Here is an 18,212-nt window from a genome sequence, read left to right as displayed (position 1 = left end):
GGTATTTGGATCAGAGGTTCCACTTCAGAACTGCTGCTAAGAAAGATAAGGTGGCCATGAAGAATAGGGAAGCAGTAAATAAATTGTGACTGAGCTTGTGATTTTTGTTTGTTACTTAAGTACTTTGGCCCAGAGTCTGTCTTCTGTAAAGTCTGCTCTGGGCCAAGCCCCCCGATACGTCAAGGCCAGCAGCACATGGCTGAGAGCACTTTGGAAAATCCCAAATGAGTCTCTTAACCATGTCGTTGACCCGCTGTCTGGGAAAACTCTGCCCCTAGAGCACACGGGGGACTTGGGTACTACTAGCACTCTGTTCTGAAAATCCCCACTGCCCCCAAACATACACAGAGCTGCAGCTGGAGCTACTTGTAAAAGCTTGTGCAGGCACAAATTCTGGAATGATGACTAAGGACATAATCCCGCTCCCACAGAAGTCAATGGAAGACTTTCCCTTGAATTTAATAGGAGATGGACTGGGACCTTACAATGCAACAGTGAGTTACACCTTTAACAGAAAGAACAGAAATAATAACAAAACAAAGCAGTTCTCCTGCAACATTTTTGTAATCTTGACTTCACCACTTCAGTGTTGTTTTTGTTTTTTGTTTTGCTTTTAATTTCCTTGCTTGTTTTTTGTTTTAATTTTTTTAAAAGAAAAGAATAATTCTAGAGCTATTTGGAACTTACAAGTTCTGCTGGCTTCATTGGCAGAGCCTGTCAGTGCTATCCACCAGAACAAGTCTGCAGTCCTGCAGTGTGTGTGAGCTCTGTTAGCAACACCATTGGAACCAGTAAGTTCTTTGAACCGATTTTTGTATGCTTAACTTGTGCAAACTTGCATGGTGTGCATCACTTCTGAAGAGTACTGTGCCGACTGCAGACTTCGGAATTGATCATAGATACATACACAGATGGGTGTGTAAGCTTGGTTCAAAGAATTTACAAGCTCCAGTGGTGAAGCCAAAAGATCTCATACGCAGCATAGGGATGCATTGCAGCCCTGCTCCAGATCAAAGCAATTACTGCTCCCTTCTATGGTTGACGGCCAGTTAAAATGTTTTAAAAGGTATTAAATGCTGCTTAAAAATGTGTGTGTCAGTGGGTTGGTAAATATGACCTGTTTTTCTAGTCTAGACATAGTTTGTGTATATATGTGTGTGTACGCATGTGCTGGCTGGAAGTCCGATATTCACACACTGGGGTGACTAACATGGTATAATTTAGATACAATACTTCTTTCTTTTTTAAATATGTGCCCTTGTCCATTTGTTACTAATTATTGTGATGGGTGTTTTTCTCTCTCTCTCTTTTTTTTTTAATCTGCACCCTCACTATTTTTCTCCAACAACCCTGCATAGATAAGATGACCGTAAATCTTTTCCAGCTCCAATTTCTCTGACTGTGAACTTGGTTTGCTTAAGGTTGCCTTGCCTCTCCTAAAGGAAGCCATTTGACAACTTGGAGCTCACTTTTCATCTATTCAGTGCTTCCCTGCTGTGTCTTGATTAGTGTCAGACTGTGCTACAACAGGGGAGCCCGGTCCCTGGTTTGATGGCATTTATGAAACTGCAGAAAGCAGCGTCTCCTTATTCACTGTTGATTATCTTAATTGCTTCTTAAGTGAACTGGCCTGTCCTTCACTGTGGATTGTCCTTTAAGATTTTAACTCTTTGTTGGGAGATTGCTTCCTAAACTGTCTAAAATGAACAAACTCTCTGTTTCTTCCACAGCACTGAGTCTGTCTCCACTTTTAAGGAATAAACCCTACATGTCTTGTGCTCTGGTGCACCAGGAATGCAGGATCAGATCCTAGATCATGAATCACACGGAGTAAGGATTTGTGTACGCTTCAGCAGCACAGCTACGGCACTGCAGTAGATGGCATAGCGTCAATACTTCTTACATCAACGGACGTTCAGAATGGTTGTTCTGTCAATATAGTTAATCTACCTCTCTGTGAGAAGTGTCAGCTAGGTCAATGAAAGAATTCTTTAGTTAATCAGCCACATCTACACTGGGGGCTAGGTTGACCTAACTATGGTGTTCCGAGTGTGACATTTTTCACAGCCCTGAGTGACTTAGCTAGGTTGATCTAATTTTTAAGTGTAGACCAGTTCACCAACTAGTTAGTTGCCACTACTACTCCTACGACCTATGATAAGAGAGGCTTTCATAAACATTATCAAAGCAGTTTGGGAATGACATAATCATCTCGATAACCTCTTCAGACTGTTGGTCTAGATAAAGTTGTATCAGCAAGCTTGGCAGTTGGTTTATAAAGCAGGATAAGGGCAATCCATGCTCAAGAGATACTCAAACAAAACCACAGAAAACCTGGCTTGCCGTTGTGGGCCTCCTGGTGTTTTCTATAGGTAATTTGTTACTTCTGTTTAACTGTTTTATATACCACCTGTCTTGCCATCATATATATTATTACTGTGTTGTTTGGTTGATTACCAAATAGCTCACTGGTTAGGTCACTCATCTTTGACAGACATTGGAGCAGGGACAGGAACCTGGGTCTCCCAAGTGAGCGGGCTAGGCAGTCATTCTCCCTCATTCTCTGGCCCAATGGTTATTTAAGTGTTTCAAACAAAGTGGAACAGCTTCAATAGGAGTTATGGAGAGAGTCCAGCCCCCCAAAATAGCCTATACTCCAGTGATTAGGAGACTCACCTGCAAAGTAGGTAGTCTGGGTTCAAGTCCCTTTTCCATATCAGGTGACTTAAACTTGGGTCACCCACATCCTTGGTGAGTGGTCTGACCACTGTGCTATTGGGTAAAGTGCTCCATTACCCTCCGATCACTGTGATAAAGGAATGACTTGGCTTGGGCACCTAACTCCAGGAGAGGGTTCATGACTGTGAATCCCAAGCAGAGGGGAGCACCTCCTATTAGGTACCTAACTCGTTTTGAGGGATGGGGCTTTTCCCATTGGCTAGTTTAGGTAGTTCCCCACACAGATTGTTGGCTTTTGTAAATCTCATTCTTACGTGTCTGTGCATTTTATAGGGAATCTAGGCACCTAAACCACAGGTATGGATTCCACTAGGCAGCAGAGCACCTAAAAGTTAGGTGTTGTGCAACACTGAGTCTAAGTTTTCTTTGTAGATCTAGTCCAGTAGTTTCTGATGAGTCCCTTGAAAGTGTCCTAGGTTTCAGCACCCATTGAATGGGGGTGATTTACTTGTGAATGACACTAATCAGAAATAACCACTTCTGCCAACTCTTACTTATCTTGATATAACTAAAAATGAAGTTCTGTTTGATGACAAGGATCATAAGTGAATATAGAGATCAATTTGTGGGACCTTCAGCTGTGCTTGGCAATGGGACACTAATAACATGTGTTAGAAGCCTTAGAACCTAAATATTTTGCTGCTGTAAATATTACCAATGAGAGATCTAGTGCATGTTTAAATGTCAAATGATAGAAGCAGTAGCCAAAGAAAGCACCTTCTTTAGCCAAGTTGGAATGGGAATGGGCATGTCTAAGCCAAAAGGACTAGAGGTAAACAAACAATTCTTGTTGAGTTGGAATCGGGCAATGCACAGAATATACACCTTCAGGAACAAATAAGATGAGGCTGACCACATCCCTAGGTGCCACAGAGCCCCATAAAGCAATGGGTTTGGTTCTGCTCTTCAAAAACATTCTGTTGATGTGGGATGTCCTCTGAAAACTCCATGTAAAGAAAAACAGTGTCCTGTTAGTTTTATACTGCAAGCTGCTGATGGAGCAGAAGTTTGTAAGTGCAGAATTTCACTTCATAGTGAGTCTTGCCCTATTTCTTTTAGCAGATATTAAGTTAGTTCTAAGGGATCAGTTCCCTAGTATTATAGACTTCTTGTTTCCAATGGTAAAAAGTTTGTGTTTTCATTATAACCCCGTATTTTCAGCAGCATATACTGTGACTCAACTGTATGAATTCTCATATCCAGCAGGGGAACAATTTTAATCATTTATTTTTTGACATAATTTCAATAAATTCCATTTGACTGTTCCTGAATAACACCAAGAACACGAAGAAGAGAAGTTGTAGAGAAAATGTTTGTAGTTATAGCACCTGAATGCATTTTGGGGAGTGTTTTGGAAAAAAACAAAATATTGCTTGTGATGAGTCTGTAAAGCAAAGCAAGTGTTATTTTAAAAAATGGAATGAAAATGACAGTTATTCCGCTAATGTTATGAGAACATGGTTTTGCTTAATTTAATAAGTGCAATTTTTGCAATGCAAAGCTGAATCAAGAAAAATCACAGATTATCATTATTTATTTATTCATTATTTGGAGTCTGATTCTGCCCCCATGCTCAGATTGAATTGTACCTTACTCCTCAAGTAGTTCCACTGAAATCAGTAAAAACAACAAGAAGTACTTGTGGCACCTTAGAGACTAACACATTTATTTGGGCATAAGCTTTCGTGGGCTAAAACCAACTTCATCAGATGCATGGAGTGGAAAAAAACAGTAGGCAGGTATATATACACAGTACATGAAAAGATGGGAGTTGCCTTATCACGTTGGGGGTCAGAGCTAACGAGACAATTCAATTAAAGTGGAAGTGGGCTATTCTCAACAGTAGAATACCAAGGGAGGAAAACTCACTTTTATAGTGGTAATGAGGCCAATGTAAACAGGGTGGCCCATTTCAAACAATTGACAAGAAGGTGTGAGTAACTGTAGGGGGAAATTAGTATGGGAAGATTAGTTTTTGTAGTGACCCATTCACTCCCAGTCTTTATTCAGGCCTAATTTGATGGTGTCCAATTTGCAAATTAATTCCAGTTCCGCAGTTTCTCGTTGGAGTCTATTTTTGAAGTTTTGTTTATGCTGATACAGACTAACACGGCTACCACGCTGAAACTGAAATTAGTGGCACTAATCACATATGTAAAGGTACTCAGATGGATAAGTGATTGCAGTATCAGAGTCTAAGATACTACTCAACATGAGCAAAGGTGGCAAAATCAGGCCCCTATGTATTTTTATTACCATCGTAGCTTGGGACTCCATTGTGCTTCATAAACCCTATATGAACACATATGAAGACAATGGCCCAGATCCTCAAAGTTATTTGTGGGAATCAGGCATCTTTTGAGGATCTGGGCCTGCCCTGAAAGCTCCTCAGTGCTTTTGGGGCTTGATAAATATTATAACATTTTACATTTGAAACAATATTGAGGAAACATTGGGAACTAATAAAAACTGTTGGAGCACAGACACCTCACCTGATTTAATAAAGTTTGTTATTCTTGAATGGCTTGACCCTGCTTCTGTTAAATTCTATGGAATTTTTGTCATTTACTTCAGAGGGAGCAGGACTGGGCCCATATAGTAACAATTAAGGATAATACATTTTAGAAATGCTAAATATTAACAGTGGGGAAAATTTGGAAACATTTCTTCTCCACCAGTTTTTGTGTATGCAAAACTTCCACTAATTTCAACAAGGATTATTAGTCCACAAGCTGGGGATCCAGCAAATACATTGGTATTTCTATAGCTGTGAAAAGGGGTGTGATCCTGCACTTGTTCTGCACATGAAGTCAGTAAGGTTTTGCACGTGAAAATACTACAGGATTGTACACATGACGCCACCACAAAACGTAAGGTTTGATATCCTTTTTGCTGTTGTTTTCTGGGGGTTATATAGCTCTAAACAGTATAACAACTGCAATAAACTTAGTGGGGATGTTCTGCTGAACTCACTGAATGGGAATTTTAGTACCCCTTTCACATCAATATACCACCATTATTAAACTCTTAGGAATGCAAACATTCTGTAGGAGAAAGTACATACTTAACACTATGGGGGGAAAAAAATTATCTTCAAGGGACACTGTCAAGGTTGAGAGAAACAGAATTTAACCTTGCCTTTTATTCTCTCTATGTGATTGCAAAGTCCATGTACACACATTGCAAATTTACAGAACCTTTCGTCAAAGGATCTCAAAATTCTTTAATAAAGGTGGGTATTATTATCATTGTCCCCATTTTACTAACGTGGAAAATGAGGCATGGAGAGATTGAGTTTGCCCAGGATCACAAAGCAAATAAGTGGCAGACTCTGGAACACATTTCCTGACTCCCAGCCATTTTCTCTAGCCACTGAACACATGGGTGATTTGTGATTTTTTTAACATAGGTTTCAATGCTGTTTTTTCTAAGGAAAGAAACAAAATAATAAAAAATAATAAACAAATCTGTATTAACAGCTGAGCACTTTTGATCGACCCAAATGTAATAATAAGTCACATTGATAAAGGAAAAACTTTCAGGAGTCAAATTTTAGTTTCAAATTTCTGGGAGTTATCAACGTTGATATGTAGAAAGTTATCTTCAAAGGAATGATAAATACCATACATGTATATGGCCTATGTTGAGATTCATTCACCTACATACAGGGCCGGCTCCAGGCACCAGCGAAGGAAGCAGGTGCTTGGTGTGGCCAATACAAAGGGGCAGCACTCCGTCCGCTATTGGGGCGGCACATCCGGGTCTTCGGCGGGAATTTGTCGGCAGGTCCCTTAGTCCCTCTCTTCCTCTTTGAGCTGCTGCCGAAGTGAAGGACAGTGAAGGACCCGCTGTCAAAGACCCGGAACTTCTTCCACTCTGGGTCTTTGGCGGCAATTCGGCGCGAGGGCTCCTTCCTCTCCGGGTCTTTGGCGGCAATTCGGTGGTGAGAGCTCCTTCCACTCCGGGTCTTTGGGGCACTGCGGTGGCGGGTCCTGGAGCGAGTGAAGGACCTGCCACCGAAGACCCAGAGTGGAAGGAGCCCTCGCCACCGAATTGCCGCCAAAGACCCGGAGTGGAAGGAGCCCTCACCGCCAAATTGCTGCGAAAGACCCGGAGTGGAAGAAGCTCCGGGTCTTCGGCAGAGGGTCCTTCACTGGCTGCGGGTGTGTTTGGCGGCACTGAAGGACCTGCCGCCGAAGACCCACCAGAAACTCTCATGGGGGTCCCTGAAAACTCTTGTGGGGGCCCCTACGGGGCCTGGGGCAAATTGCCCCACTTGCCCCCCCCCCCTCTGGGCGGCCCTGGTAGCGAAACTGATTTAGTTAAATTGGTGCCACCCATTAGCGTGGACACAGTTGTATGAATATAAAGGTATTTATATTGGTCTAGTTTGAGCCTGACCTAAATCTGAGCATAGACCAGGCCATATGAGCAAGTAATCCTTGTTATCACGTATGTGTTTTTCTTCTCTTTGGATTAACACTCTTACTTCAAGTGTTCTCAGAGGATTATGAATAATAAAAGCAGACCTGGTGACATGATACATCATAGTTTCTTCGAAGTTTAAATTTCCAAATTGAGCAAGCATGTGTAGTGCGTGTGAATTCATGCTGCCTCGCTGGGGGTTAATCCATTTCTTAAACATTCAGGGAAATTAGCTGTAATGTTTTGTTTGACGTTTGTTTGCATGTCAGAGGATTCTCTATACCAGCTTCCACATAATTCAGGCTTTGTGGGCCTCACTAGTTAGCAGAGCAGCACCTTGTAGCAGAGCCTGCTGCAATTCAAAGTGAATTAAAATAAGTTCTCTGATGTTTACAGAGACAGACCAAAGTATATTATTATTTATAGAAAGAAACATTAAGGACTCATTTCAGAAATTAAAACTGGTTACTGTTCTGTAACCATAGTAAAAGTATCTTTGTTATTTATTACAGAGTGGGTCAAACTATTGAGTATGAATTGTATTTGTTATGAAGTAAGCCTCATGGTTTAGTGAATCATTAACAAAACTGAGCTCAATTCTCTTTGTATTAGTTATCCATATGTGTATTCACTGATAGTTTGGACAATTATTTTTCATACTATGGGGAGTTTGGAAACTTTTCACTTTGACAATTCAATATTTGTATTGTGTGTTCGGTCACCTAAATAAAATGTTAGTGTTTCCACTCTGTGGATGACAAACATTTTAAATGGGAGAATAATTGACAAATAAATAATACACTTCTGCTACAAATACTCATGAATAATGAATAATATTCATGCTAAAATTCATCTAACTTTCAGGATTCATGTGAGTATTCAGTGATTGTAAGACTACCCAGAAGTGACATAAACCCAGAAACAAAACTTGTCTTTTTTATTTACAAAAATATCCATGAATCAATTTATTTTCCTATTCAGTCACTTCAGTGCTTTGCCATGAGGCAGACCTATGGATCAACTGTTTGGATGAATTGAACTAGGATCCTGTATGATCTTACTAAAGAACAACATAACTGCCAGAATCTCCAGCATAGCTGTTGGTAGAATATTTTGTTGTTATAAATACATTTAATTCTGTGCTGAAATTCATAAAATATATATAATGAACATTTATTAATTTATTTTTCATGTCTACAATGACAAGATGGAAGAAACTAAGAAATAATTTGCCAGCAATAGATGACAGTCAAAAGATGACTCCAACTTTTGCATATTGCATTCTTCAGTACAGAGATTATGAAAACTGAAAACAATCAACATAGCAGCTCATTATTCTTATGATTGTGTCTACTTACCGCTAATCAGAAACATTATACTGTACATTTTATAATGGTATGTTTTTTAGTTGATCGTTGCCTGTTAAAGGAATTAGTTGTGAGATTCCTGAGAGAGTCCAGATGAGCATTTTTTTCATTAGCACCAAAACCTCTCCCCATTCCTGAGTTTGTAAACTGCCTTTTGTGATGAGCCCCTGATGTTGCATTTTCCTACTTTGCAAACAGTCTCCTGAACCACAGCCAACATTTCCATTTTGCTCTACAGATTCCATCTTTATTTGATTACTCTCCCATATATCAAATCTAAGTTTAATAAAATACATTTTCTGTTGAGGAAAGATCACTGAGGCCTTGTCTGTACTAGAAGGGGTTTGCTGGTATAGCAATATAGTGGTACAGCTCTGTTGGTAAAACTCTCCAGTGTGGGTGCCACTTAACCTGGCCAATTGGTATAGCTTATGCCAGTTCTTCGAACAAAATAAGTTATACCAGCACAAGGACTTTTTTGCTGGTACGACTGTGTTTGCCCTAGAGCTTCTGCCAAAGTAACTATGTTGGTTAGGGATGTTTTGTTTTCACACTCCTGACAGAGCTAGGCCAGCAACATTTTAAGTGTAGAATGGCCCTGAGTAACAATATTAGGGGCCAGATTCTGCTTTTAATTTATGTGGTTGTATCTCCCTGAGATGAACCTGGGTAACAGAGCAGCATATGGAATTGTCTTTTAGATTCTTCCAGTTATAAACTCATACCTGAAAGAATCTAAGTGCAGAGCTATACTACAAGCTTTTGTCAGCATAGCTAAATTGGTCAGGGTTGTGACAGGGTGGGATCCCGGATTGACACAGCCGTGCCAACAAAAACTGCTAGTGTGGATGTAGATATACTGGCAATTTTATCTTTTGCCAATATAGCTTGTTTTGCTCAGAGAGACTGGAATAAGCTAGACTGCCAAAATTGTTTTTGGTGGTCTAAGCTGCATCCACAGGTGGAGTGCTTCGCCGGTATAATATACAAGTATAGGCACAATGGCAAAGCACTCTTAAGGTATGTCTACATTCCAAAGAAAAACCTGTGGCACCAAATCTTGGAGTCTGAGTCAATTGACTCAGGCTTGCGAGGCTCAGGCTGCGGGGCTAAAAAGAGCAGTGTAGACATTCAGGCTCAGATTGGAGCCTGGGCTCTGGGACCCTCCCCAGTCCCCGAGTTGCAGAGCGCAGGCTCCAGCCCCAGCTCAAATGTCTTCACTGCAATTTTAGCCTTGCAGCCTGAGTCCATTGATCCAGGCTCCGAGACTTGGTGCTGCAGGTTTTTCTTTGCAGTTTAGACATACCCTTAGTGTAGACTTGACCTAACATGTTGAGACTTTATATTGTATGTAGAAAAAGAGAGAAAATATGGCACCTGATGTTTCTTGGCTAAATCTAATGTAATAGATTTTTAGAGGTACAGACACTAGATAGAGGTACAGACACTATTTTCTTAACCTGTATATTATATAATTTTAACATTAGCTTTAATAAATTTTTTAAATCAGTTCAGAGCCAGTCTAAGGCATGTCAAATAACCAGCTGAATAGTCCTGCCCTCCTTCCCCACACTGTGGGTATTACTTCCTAAAATGCTCCTATGTCCTCCCCCTCCACCCTGAGAGATAAATTGGGGGAGGGACCATCCTTTTCTGTATCCTAATGACAAAACCTTCTAGATTTCCCTGTCATATGATAAAGCTCCTGGCTCCCACGTAGTAACAACCAACCAAGTGTCCTACTCAAAACTGACATCCTGTACCCCCATAAATATATCCTCTTCTTTGTGGCAGTTATCCTGAGTTCACCATACATCTTGCCTCATGCATGGCCCTATAAACTTTAGTGCACACCCTGCACCAAATTATCTGATGTGTCTTTTATGGGGGGCTGTAACCTGCGCTTGCCAGTGGAACAGACTCATTCGTCTAGTGATTCTTTCCTACTTTTAAATGCTATAAGAGCCAAATTCTTGCCCCCCAATTACAGCTCAGCTCCGCAAGCCCATTGCACACTGCCTTTAATAGGGATGCAGGCGTAGCTGAAGGCAGAAATTGGCCAAATGTTCCTAAGTTAGTTCACAGAAACATGGACAAATGCTGACTTTGTAACCTCACCTTCCCTCTTGTCCCTCCTCCTCACCCACTGCCTCCTGAATGTCAAGAAATGGCGATCTGAATGCACAATTGCAACACACTCTGTGATCCAAGGTAGTTGCATGTACCAGGTGTTATTTCTTTCATTCAATTTGCAGTACATTATGCGGGAGCCAGAGAGGAGCAGGATCTTGAACAGGGGCAAGAGGAGCAGAAAGGAATCCAAAGCTGAAGTAGTAAAGGGAAACAAGATATGTGAGAGCCACTGGTTTGGTAGAAACTCTCTGTCTGACATGAGTGCAGGTACTGTTGGGGCTCAGTGCCTCAAAAGTTTTCTACCTGTCTCTCTGGTATCAATGTGCACGACACCGGCAGCTCCCTGGTGTGAGTGTGTACTCTCGTGCTATCAGGTGCCTCTGACCTGCTCTCTGGTGGAGCAGTTCTATGGGTGCCCACTCTGAGGCCTTGTCTGTAGCCAAAGTTGCATCTGTATTACTTTAAATCGGTTTTTAAGAGATGTAGCTAAATACAGTGTGGTTATGTTGCCAGCTCTTGCCATTTCAGGCTGAGTTATGGAATAGTTGGTGTTTTGCTTAAAGTCACTGCTCCTGGCAATACACCTCCACTTTTAAAAAAAGCGAGTTTCTAGCCCTCCTGATTGCGGAGGAAAGCTGGAGAGTGTGACCACAGTGAATCCTAATGGCTCAGAAATGGGAGGCCGTTAAAAAGTTTCAGAGGGGTTGCCTGTGTTAGTCTCTATCAACAAAAACACGGAGAAGTCCGGTGGCACCTTAAAGACTAACAGATTTATTTGGGCATAAGCATTCGTGGGTCGGACTCCTCCTTGTTTCCGTCAACAAATTCTTACTTTTCAAGTCAATGTCATGAGTTCTGGGGGTCTGACTCAACACTGCTGACTGCTTGGGGCTGGCAGGGGCACTCTTAAACCAGGCGGCGGCGCCTGTGGCTCAGGCGGACTGAATTAAACTCAATCCACATCAGCCGGGTTTACACCTCATTGCGTGTCTGCCCTGGGGCCGGCACCGGTGACTTTACACTCACACGGTGCGCTCATTGCCGGAGGGGCGACCGGCTGCGAACGTGGCCGGGCAGGGTGCGCTGCGCCGGCCGGCCGGCAGGGGGCGAGGCGGGGCGGCGCGCTGGGTTTGTGCCGGGAGGAAATGATGTGCCTGGTTATTAATTACAGCGCCGGGCGTCCATTGGCAGAGCGGGGAGCAGCCACTTCCTCCTCCCGCTGGCGCCGCAGGAGCAGCATCCCAGCCTAGCCCCGCCTGCCGCCGCCGCTGGGAACTTTGGCTCTCCGGCGTCTCGTCCCTCTGTGAGCTTCCCCCCTCGTCCGCCGCCGAGTCCCCGCGGGCAGGGCTGGGGGATGCGGCCGGGCTTGGCCGAGAGGAAGCGCCGTGATTAGAGCGCCGCGGCGCGGGGAGGTCTCGCCGCCGCCCCATGGCGAGGGCTGCCGGTCTCTAGCGCCCCGGCGCCGCCGCAGCCCCGCGCCTCCTCCCTCCGCGCTGCCATGAGACGGTGAGTGGCCTTGCCGGGCCCCGCTGCGGCGGGCGGCCCTGCGGAGCCCCCCGCGCCGCCTGGGCCGGGAGTTGCCGCTGGCGCAGCGCGGGGAGGTCCTGCCCGCCCCGGGGCGCGGGAGGGGACGCGCTGCCTGCGGGGCCTCGGTCCTGCCTGCTGTGGGGCCCAGGCGGGAAGTCCCAGCTCCCGGCCGTGCGTGTAGGGGAGTCGGTGCGGGCACCTCGCTACCTACCTCCGGCTGGGAGGCGCCTTCAGGGGCGCTGGCAGCCAAAACATGACATCTGCCCTCTGCTTGCCGCGGCCCTCCGCTGGGAGTTCCTGGCCCCTGCTCGACAAGAGAGAGCCAGGAAACTCCTCTCTGAGCTCCCTTCCTTGCTAGCTGCCGTTTGAATAGCTTCAAAGGCAGGAATGTGGGATTCATCTTCTGATGCCCACAAGGCAAATGTGGTTACAGATGTTACACGTTACTTTGCCAAGTTTAAACTCTTCCTTCTGCGCTGTATCCATAGCAGTAAAAAGAGAAGCTTGGGAACCTTTAAATGGATGAAGGAGGGGGGTGATCTGGGTAGGTGAATGCTGCTTTTAAATGGACGAATTGCTATTTTCAGTTCATCTCTGGGTTCTTCTGTCACTGCTTTAAGCACAGAAACACTTTGTAGAAAGGCTGGAGTTCCCACTAGTTTTCAAGCTTCTTTTGTAATGTAGAAATGATTGGTGAACAAGACTGACACTTTCCTGTTGTTTTCAGTTGCCTCATGCTGATTGATTAAACATTACAATGACTATCACACATAAAAAGCTGTTAATTTAGTCCTTTGAAGAATGCAACTATCTTTTGGGGTCTAGTTTAAGTCTCTTTCCTGTTAGCAATGTTAAAACTCTACTAGCAGAGTTTTTTAAAACATCATATGAGCCAAAAATAGAACTTGTTTCAAAATTGCTTTTCTATGTTTTATAAATATCTTAAAAAGTATTTATCAAACATGCTTTAAAGTACACAACTATTTTTCCAAAATATAGTCCAAACGTTACAAAGCTGTTCCTGTCATGTGCTTACGATGAATAATCAACACTCCCTTTCTAAATGCATTGAAGTCATAGGACCAACTTGAAAATGGTTGAGGTATGTGATTTCATGGTGGAAAAACCCTGTGAGATAAATAGATATTACCAGGACTTTTGGGATGTGTGTTGATAACTGAAATCAAAACAAACGGAAAATATCACAGTTCAGAAATGTAGAACATGGCCTGTTGAGTGTTCCACACACCTGTGTGGAAGACAGCTACATACAGCCTTGATTCCTGATCTCTCTCAAACTAGCAAGTGCTTTAGATGTAGTTTGCTCAGCTCTGTAAGACAAGAATGTCTTGTAATGCTCAACAGCAATCCCATTAGTCTGATGGAGAGTGGTATTAACACAGGCCTGGTCTACACTGGGGGGATCGATCTTATGCAACTTCAGCTATGTGAATAACTGTGAATAATGTAGTTGAAGTTGATGTACTTAAACCGACACCGTGGTGAGTCAACTGCTGCCCCTCCCCGATCGACTCTGCCTGCACCTCTCGCGGCGGTGGAGTACAGGAGTCGACGGGAGAGTGCTTGGGGGGGTCGATTTATCGCATCTAGATAAATTGACACCCCCCCTCCCCCGTGGATTGATCGCTGCCTGCCGATTCTGCAGATAGTATAGACATACGCACAGTCTAAGGAGTCTTGTCTGGTCTAGTCCTCAGCCTTGAGAAAATTATCTTCCAGTCATCTTTCTCCTCCCCCCAACTCTGAAAATTGTGGAGAAATGGGTATTTTAAAAGTGAGGACGGAAAATGGCTCAATTGTTGAGACTGTAAATAATTTTACTGCTCAGGGGCAGGAAAAAGTTAAGTGACATAACAAACTGTGTGGTGTTTGGTTTTGCCTTTAAAAAAACAAACAAACAAACAAAAAAACTTCTCTCGTTGTATCCATTTAGGATACAGCCTCTTATTTTGATAATTGTCTCAATTTGGAGATTGCAGGGGGCAGAGGGAGGAGGGGAAGCTCTTGCTAATAACCGAGCCCCAATGACTCTGCCTTCCAAACAGAAGAATACTAGGTATCAAATTCCACCCTATTTCTCTTACAGCTCTTGTTGTTTAGTATTTATATACAAACAACCATATATCTGAATCACTGAGTCTGGAAGAAATTTTCTGGACTACATACAGTGCAGTCATCATGGAAGACATTTATAATGGTTAATATTTTTCTCATTCCCTGGTATATGAGAAAGAAGGCAACACTGAAAGCCAGTGTAGCAAAAGCCAGTTTAGAGAAGGCTGAAGTTTTGACAGGAAACTGATGAAGTCAGAGGCCAGAAATCCTGTGTGCATTTGAATCTCTTGAGGCTATTTCATTCATTGCTGATTTGGTGGTGTTTAGTCAATGCATTTCTGGGAGACTAAATCAAACCACCTATTTTATGTAGTATTAATGGGCTCATATCTATGTACGAACAACATTTGGAAAGATCATTAAGTGGTCCGCTAAGACCCACAGCAATTTTCAAGTGGTCTGTCAGCTTGAGAACCACTGATCTATTTACAGCAGTACCTTTTTTATAGTAAACTGGAAGAAGAACGCTTCATGTCCCTGTAGGCATACCCTGCTTAAACCTACTGAAGACTGTGGGCTTGTACAGCTATCACTGAGGGCATAATCTGTCCTAGAGAACTTTTTGTTATTTGTGATGATGCAGGATATAGAAACTTTCAAATTCCAGGCTAAGTTTGACGGGCTGGCAGTTATTAGGGAAACATTTTTTTCACCCTAAAGTGAGCATTCTTGATACAGAGTCACTAAGATTTCCAAGTGGAACCATACTTTCAAATCAGCAAAGATTGTCCATTTTTGTGACCTGCATTGAGACACTTCTGTGGCCCCCCAATCTTCCAACTAGGAAAAATCCTGTTCTTGCAAAGGTTGAAGCAATTTGCTTATGATCAGTGACACATTTAGATGTCTCTCTTTTCAGTTTTCATTTCTATGTCCTGTAGCCTTGAACTAGGCCCTATGCTTCTTATCCATGGAGGCTGTAGTGACCATATCAAATATTTTATAAATGCCCTCCAAGTACCATCTGTAAAGATCTAATGTTGTTTGAGAATAATGCTCTTCCCAAGAAGGGTATGAAATTGAAGGCAGTAAAAAGGCCAAGCACCCAAATGAAGCTACCTGCAAATGCATTGATGCTTCCCTGGATGGTTCTAACATATATTTAGACATTACGAATTAGAGTCTGTTTTTTAGGAGAACAGATTCTCCAAAATGAAAGTAACCCACCTCATCCCCTACATTTGAACAAACTGATGTGTTCCATACTGTTGTTTTGAGTCACTTGGACCCCACCTCAATGTACCTTGTTAGTATGAAAAACACTTGTGTTATAATTAACTTCATAAAGGGCCCTTGGCATGCCATATACTTTGGGAATTGCCTGTTGACCCAGATGGCCCAAGATTTATGGGTAGTCCTTGCTTGTAGTTCTTCCACTACTCATATGCCCTTTTGTAACCTAATGACAAAGTGGTCTCTTCCCCTCTGTCTCCATTTCAGGACATACTTCAAGGCATACTACAGTGACTGAGATAATTTTTGCAGCCATTTCACTGTCTACATCATCAGTCTTTGTGATGAACTGTAGTCTGTCCAAAAATATAGAAGGTGGGGCTGTTTATTTAAAAAAAAAATGCTTGGGAGAAGGGAACCATTTATCTGTGTTTAATTATAATTCATGTAAATATAGCACACTTCAAAGTTAGAAGCAGAGAAATGGAAATCCTGTTTGGATATTATTGGTATTGGCAGTACCAGTCGCTTTCAGTTGTATCAGCTGCTCTATTTTATAGGGCACTCCAATGGCAGTCTCCTTGTATTTTCACTCTATTCTTTATAAATAGGCATGGCAGAACTTGATTTTTATTGTTTTTATAATTTTGATGGATAATATTGATGTTTTTAAGCACTCTTGCAGTTTTTATCAATATAAATCTTCACAGTTGCCCACAGTTTTGGTGGTTCTGCCTTTTTTAGGTTTTTATTGACTTAAATTTTGGCAGTTGTGGGAAGTTATGGATGGGAGTGGTGGTCAGACAATTATTTAATGGTGTTAGATGTTGAGACTCAAAGCTTTAATGGTTAAAATACAAATTGTCAACATCACATGCCAAAATGTATGAAATAAATAGCCTTAAATCATACTCAAATTCTCAAGCAACTTTTTTTTTTTACTTGGCCTATCTGTAAATTTCAGTTATAATTGTGGGAATATTTTTTTCATTGTATGTGGTGAACTTGACACTTACTGACATGCTTATAAGTTTAATTCTTCCAAGCCTATTTATAATCTACATTACAACAGTCATCATTAACACCTTTCTAATTTTGCTTTTGTGAAAATGTAACCATCGTATTTCCTTCATTTTTATGTTTTTTATAAGGAATATAGCAGCATATTGGTTGCTTTGCCTTTGCAAATGAATCATGTTACCTAGTGTTTGTTACTTAGTATATGGAATAGTGTAGTCACATTAATTACTTACAAAGGGATTTGTAACGGTTTTAATAGTGACCACAGAAGTTCAGTCTGTGTCTCTGCAGACCTTTCTCAGAGCATTTTTAGCTATATTATTTCCTGAAGCTAGTTATTAACAAACTTCCCCTTTAATACAAAACACATTCCTCCTATTTGTGTATCAACTATAATTCTTGATGTTCTGATGACTGTTTTTGTGCTGCTGTCTAGCCTGATATGTCAAGTTGGTTAAGATTCTTCCCCCCCCCTCCCCGCCCCCTTTTTTTCCCCCCCAGGCTGTCTGTCCATCCAAATAAGATAGCCAGGTGCTTTTAGGAAATTGGAGAAGTGACCTGCTCTTTCTTAGCAGTTGAGAAGCTCTTGGGGGTAGGAGGACTTGGAAAAGCCTCTTCTTCCTTTCAGTGGGAACAGTGGCAGAGTGGAGCTGAAATTTTATGTGAAGCTGATGTAGGAGCAGGATCTAAGGACAGGATCCTTGTAGAAATCCCTGGATCCTTTCCCTTTCCTAGCAGCTTGACATTACAAGTGGGGTTCCTGTAACCTGTGCTTGTAGATCTACCTCTGTCTAATAAGTATATGCTAAAAATACAGTTCACTTCCATCTACACAGCAAGAAAGAGCTGTGTTTTAACATTGTGGTGGGACTGGGTCACCAGACAGTGCTTAATTTGGGTCCCACCCTGCCAGCTATTAAGCATGTGATTACTAATGGGGATTCTGCTAGACTTTTTGTGTGTTTTGACTGGGAGTTAAAGGCGTGGTGTTCTAAAACACTATTGTAGACAAGGCAGTGTAGATTTTAACACAGTTTAAGAACGTTAGGACGAGTTATCTCCTAAAACCATAATTTTAAATCCTACTCTAGACAAGCCCTTAGTGTGTAGCTGAGATCTTAATCTTTCTGTGCTTCTGTCTACCACATCTGTAAAACAGTGATGATACTTCCCAGGTATGTTGGAAGGCTTAATTTCCAAACACTTGTAAAGTGCTTTGAGATCCTCAGATAGAAGGAGCTATATAAGCACAAAGTTTTGTTATTAAATTTAATAGAAATGGTTTAAAGAAATAACCAAGTGATTTTTTATTACATTTAAACTATTCCCCTGCAGTATTTGCAACCATTACATAGCAACACAGTCTTAAAGTAATATTTTCAAAATTACATCAGATGACTTAGGAGCCCAAGTACCTTTAATCACTTCTGAAAATGGGATGTCTACACTGTAGAGGAAAAACCAAGTCTCAGAACACAGGTCAATTTACTTGGGTTTGCAGGGTTCGGGCTGCAGGGCTAAAAATAGCACTGTAGGCTCTGGTGCCTGGTAAGGGGAAACAATCTGGAGCCTGGGTTCCAGCCTGAGCAGGAACAACTATGCTGCTATTTTTGGTCCTGCAGTCTGAGCCCAAGTCAGTTGATTCTGGCTCTGAGACTCAGTGCTGTGGGGTTATCTTCGCAGCGTAGACGT

The 18,212-nt window shown here is 42.2% G+C and overlaps 1 protein-coding gene across 3 annotated transcripts in view; it reads left to right on the top strand.

The window, feature by feature from the left end:
* Positions 1-11,838: 11,838 nt before the first annotated feature.
* Positions 11,839-18,212, top strand: part of ACVR1 (activin A receptor type 1) — a 103,280-nt gene continuing 96,906 nt past the window's right edge. For all 3 annotated transcript variants that reach the window (XM_065561760.1, XM_005296928.5, XM_042860836.2), the window contains exon 1: positions 11,839-12,170. In XM_065561760.1, coding sequence (XP_065417832.1) covers positions 12,163-12,170 — 8 coding nt within the window. In that variant the 5' untranslated portion in view covers positions 11,839-12,162. The remainder of the gene's footprint in view (positions 12,171-18,212) is intronic.

Source organism: Chrysemys picta, chromosome 11, assembly GCF_011386835.1.
Source record: "Chrysemys picta bellii isolate R12L10 chromosome 11, ASM1138683v2, whole genome shotgun sequence".
Taxonomy (NCBI): domain Eukaryota; kingdom Metazoa; phylum Chordata; order Testudines; family Emydidae; genus Chrysemys; species Chrysemys picta.
This window is presented reverse-complemented; position numbering and strand designations above follow the sequence as displayed.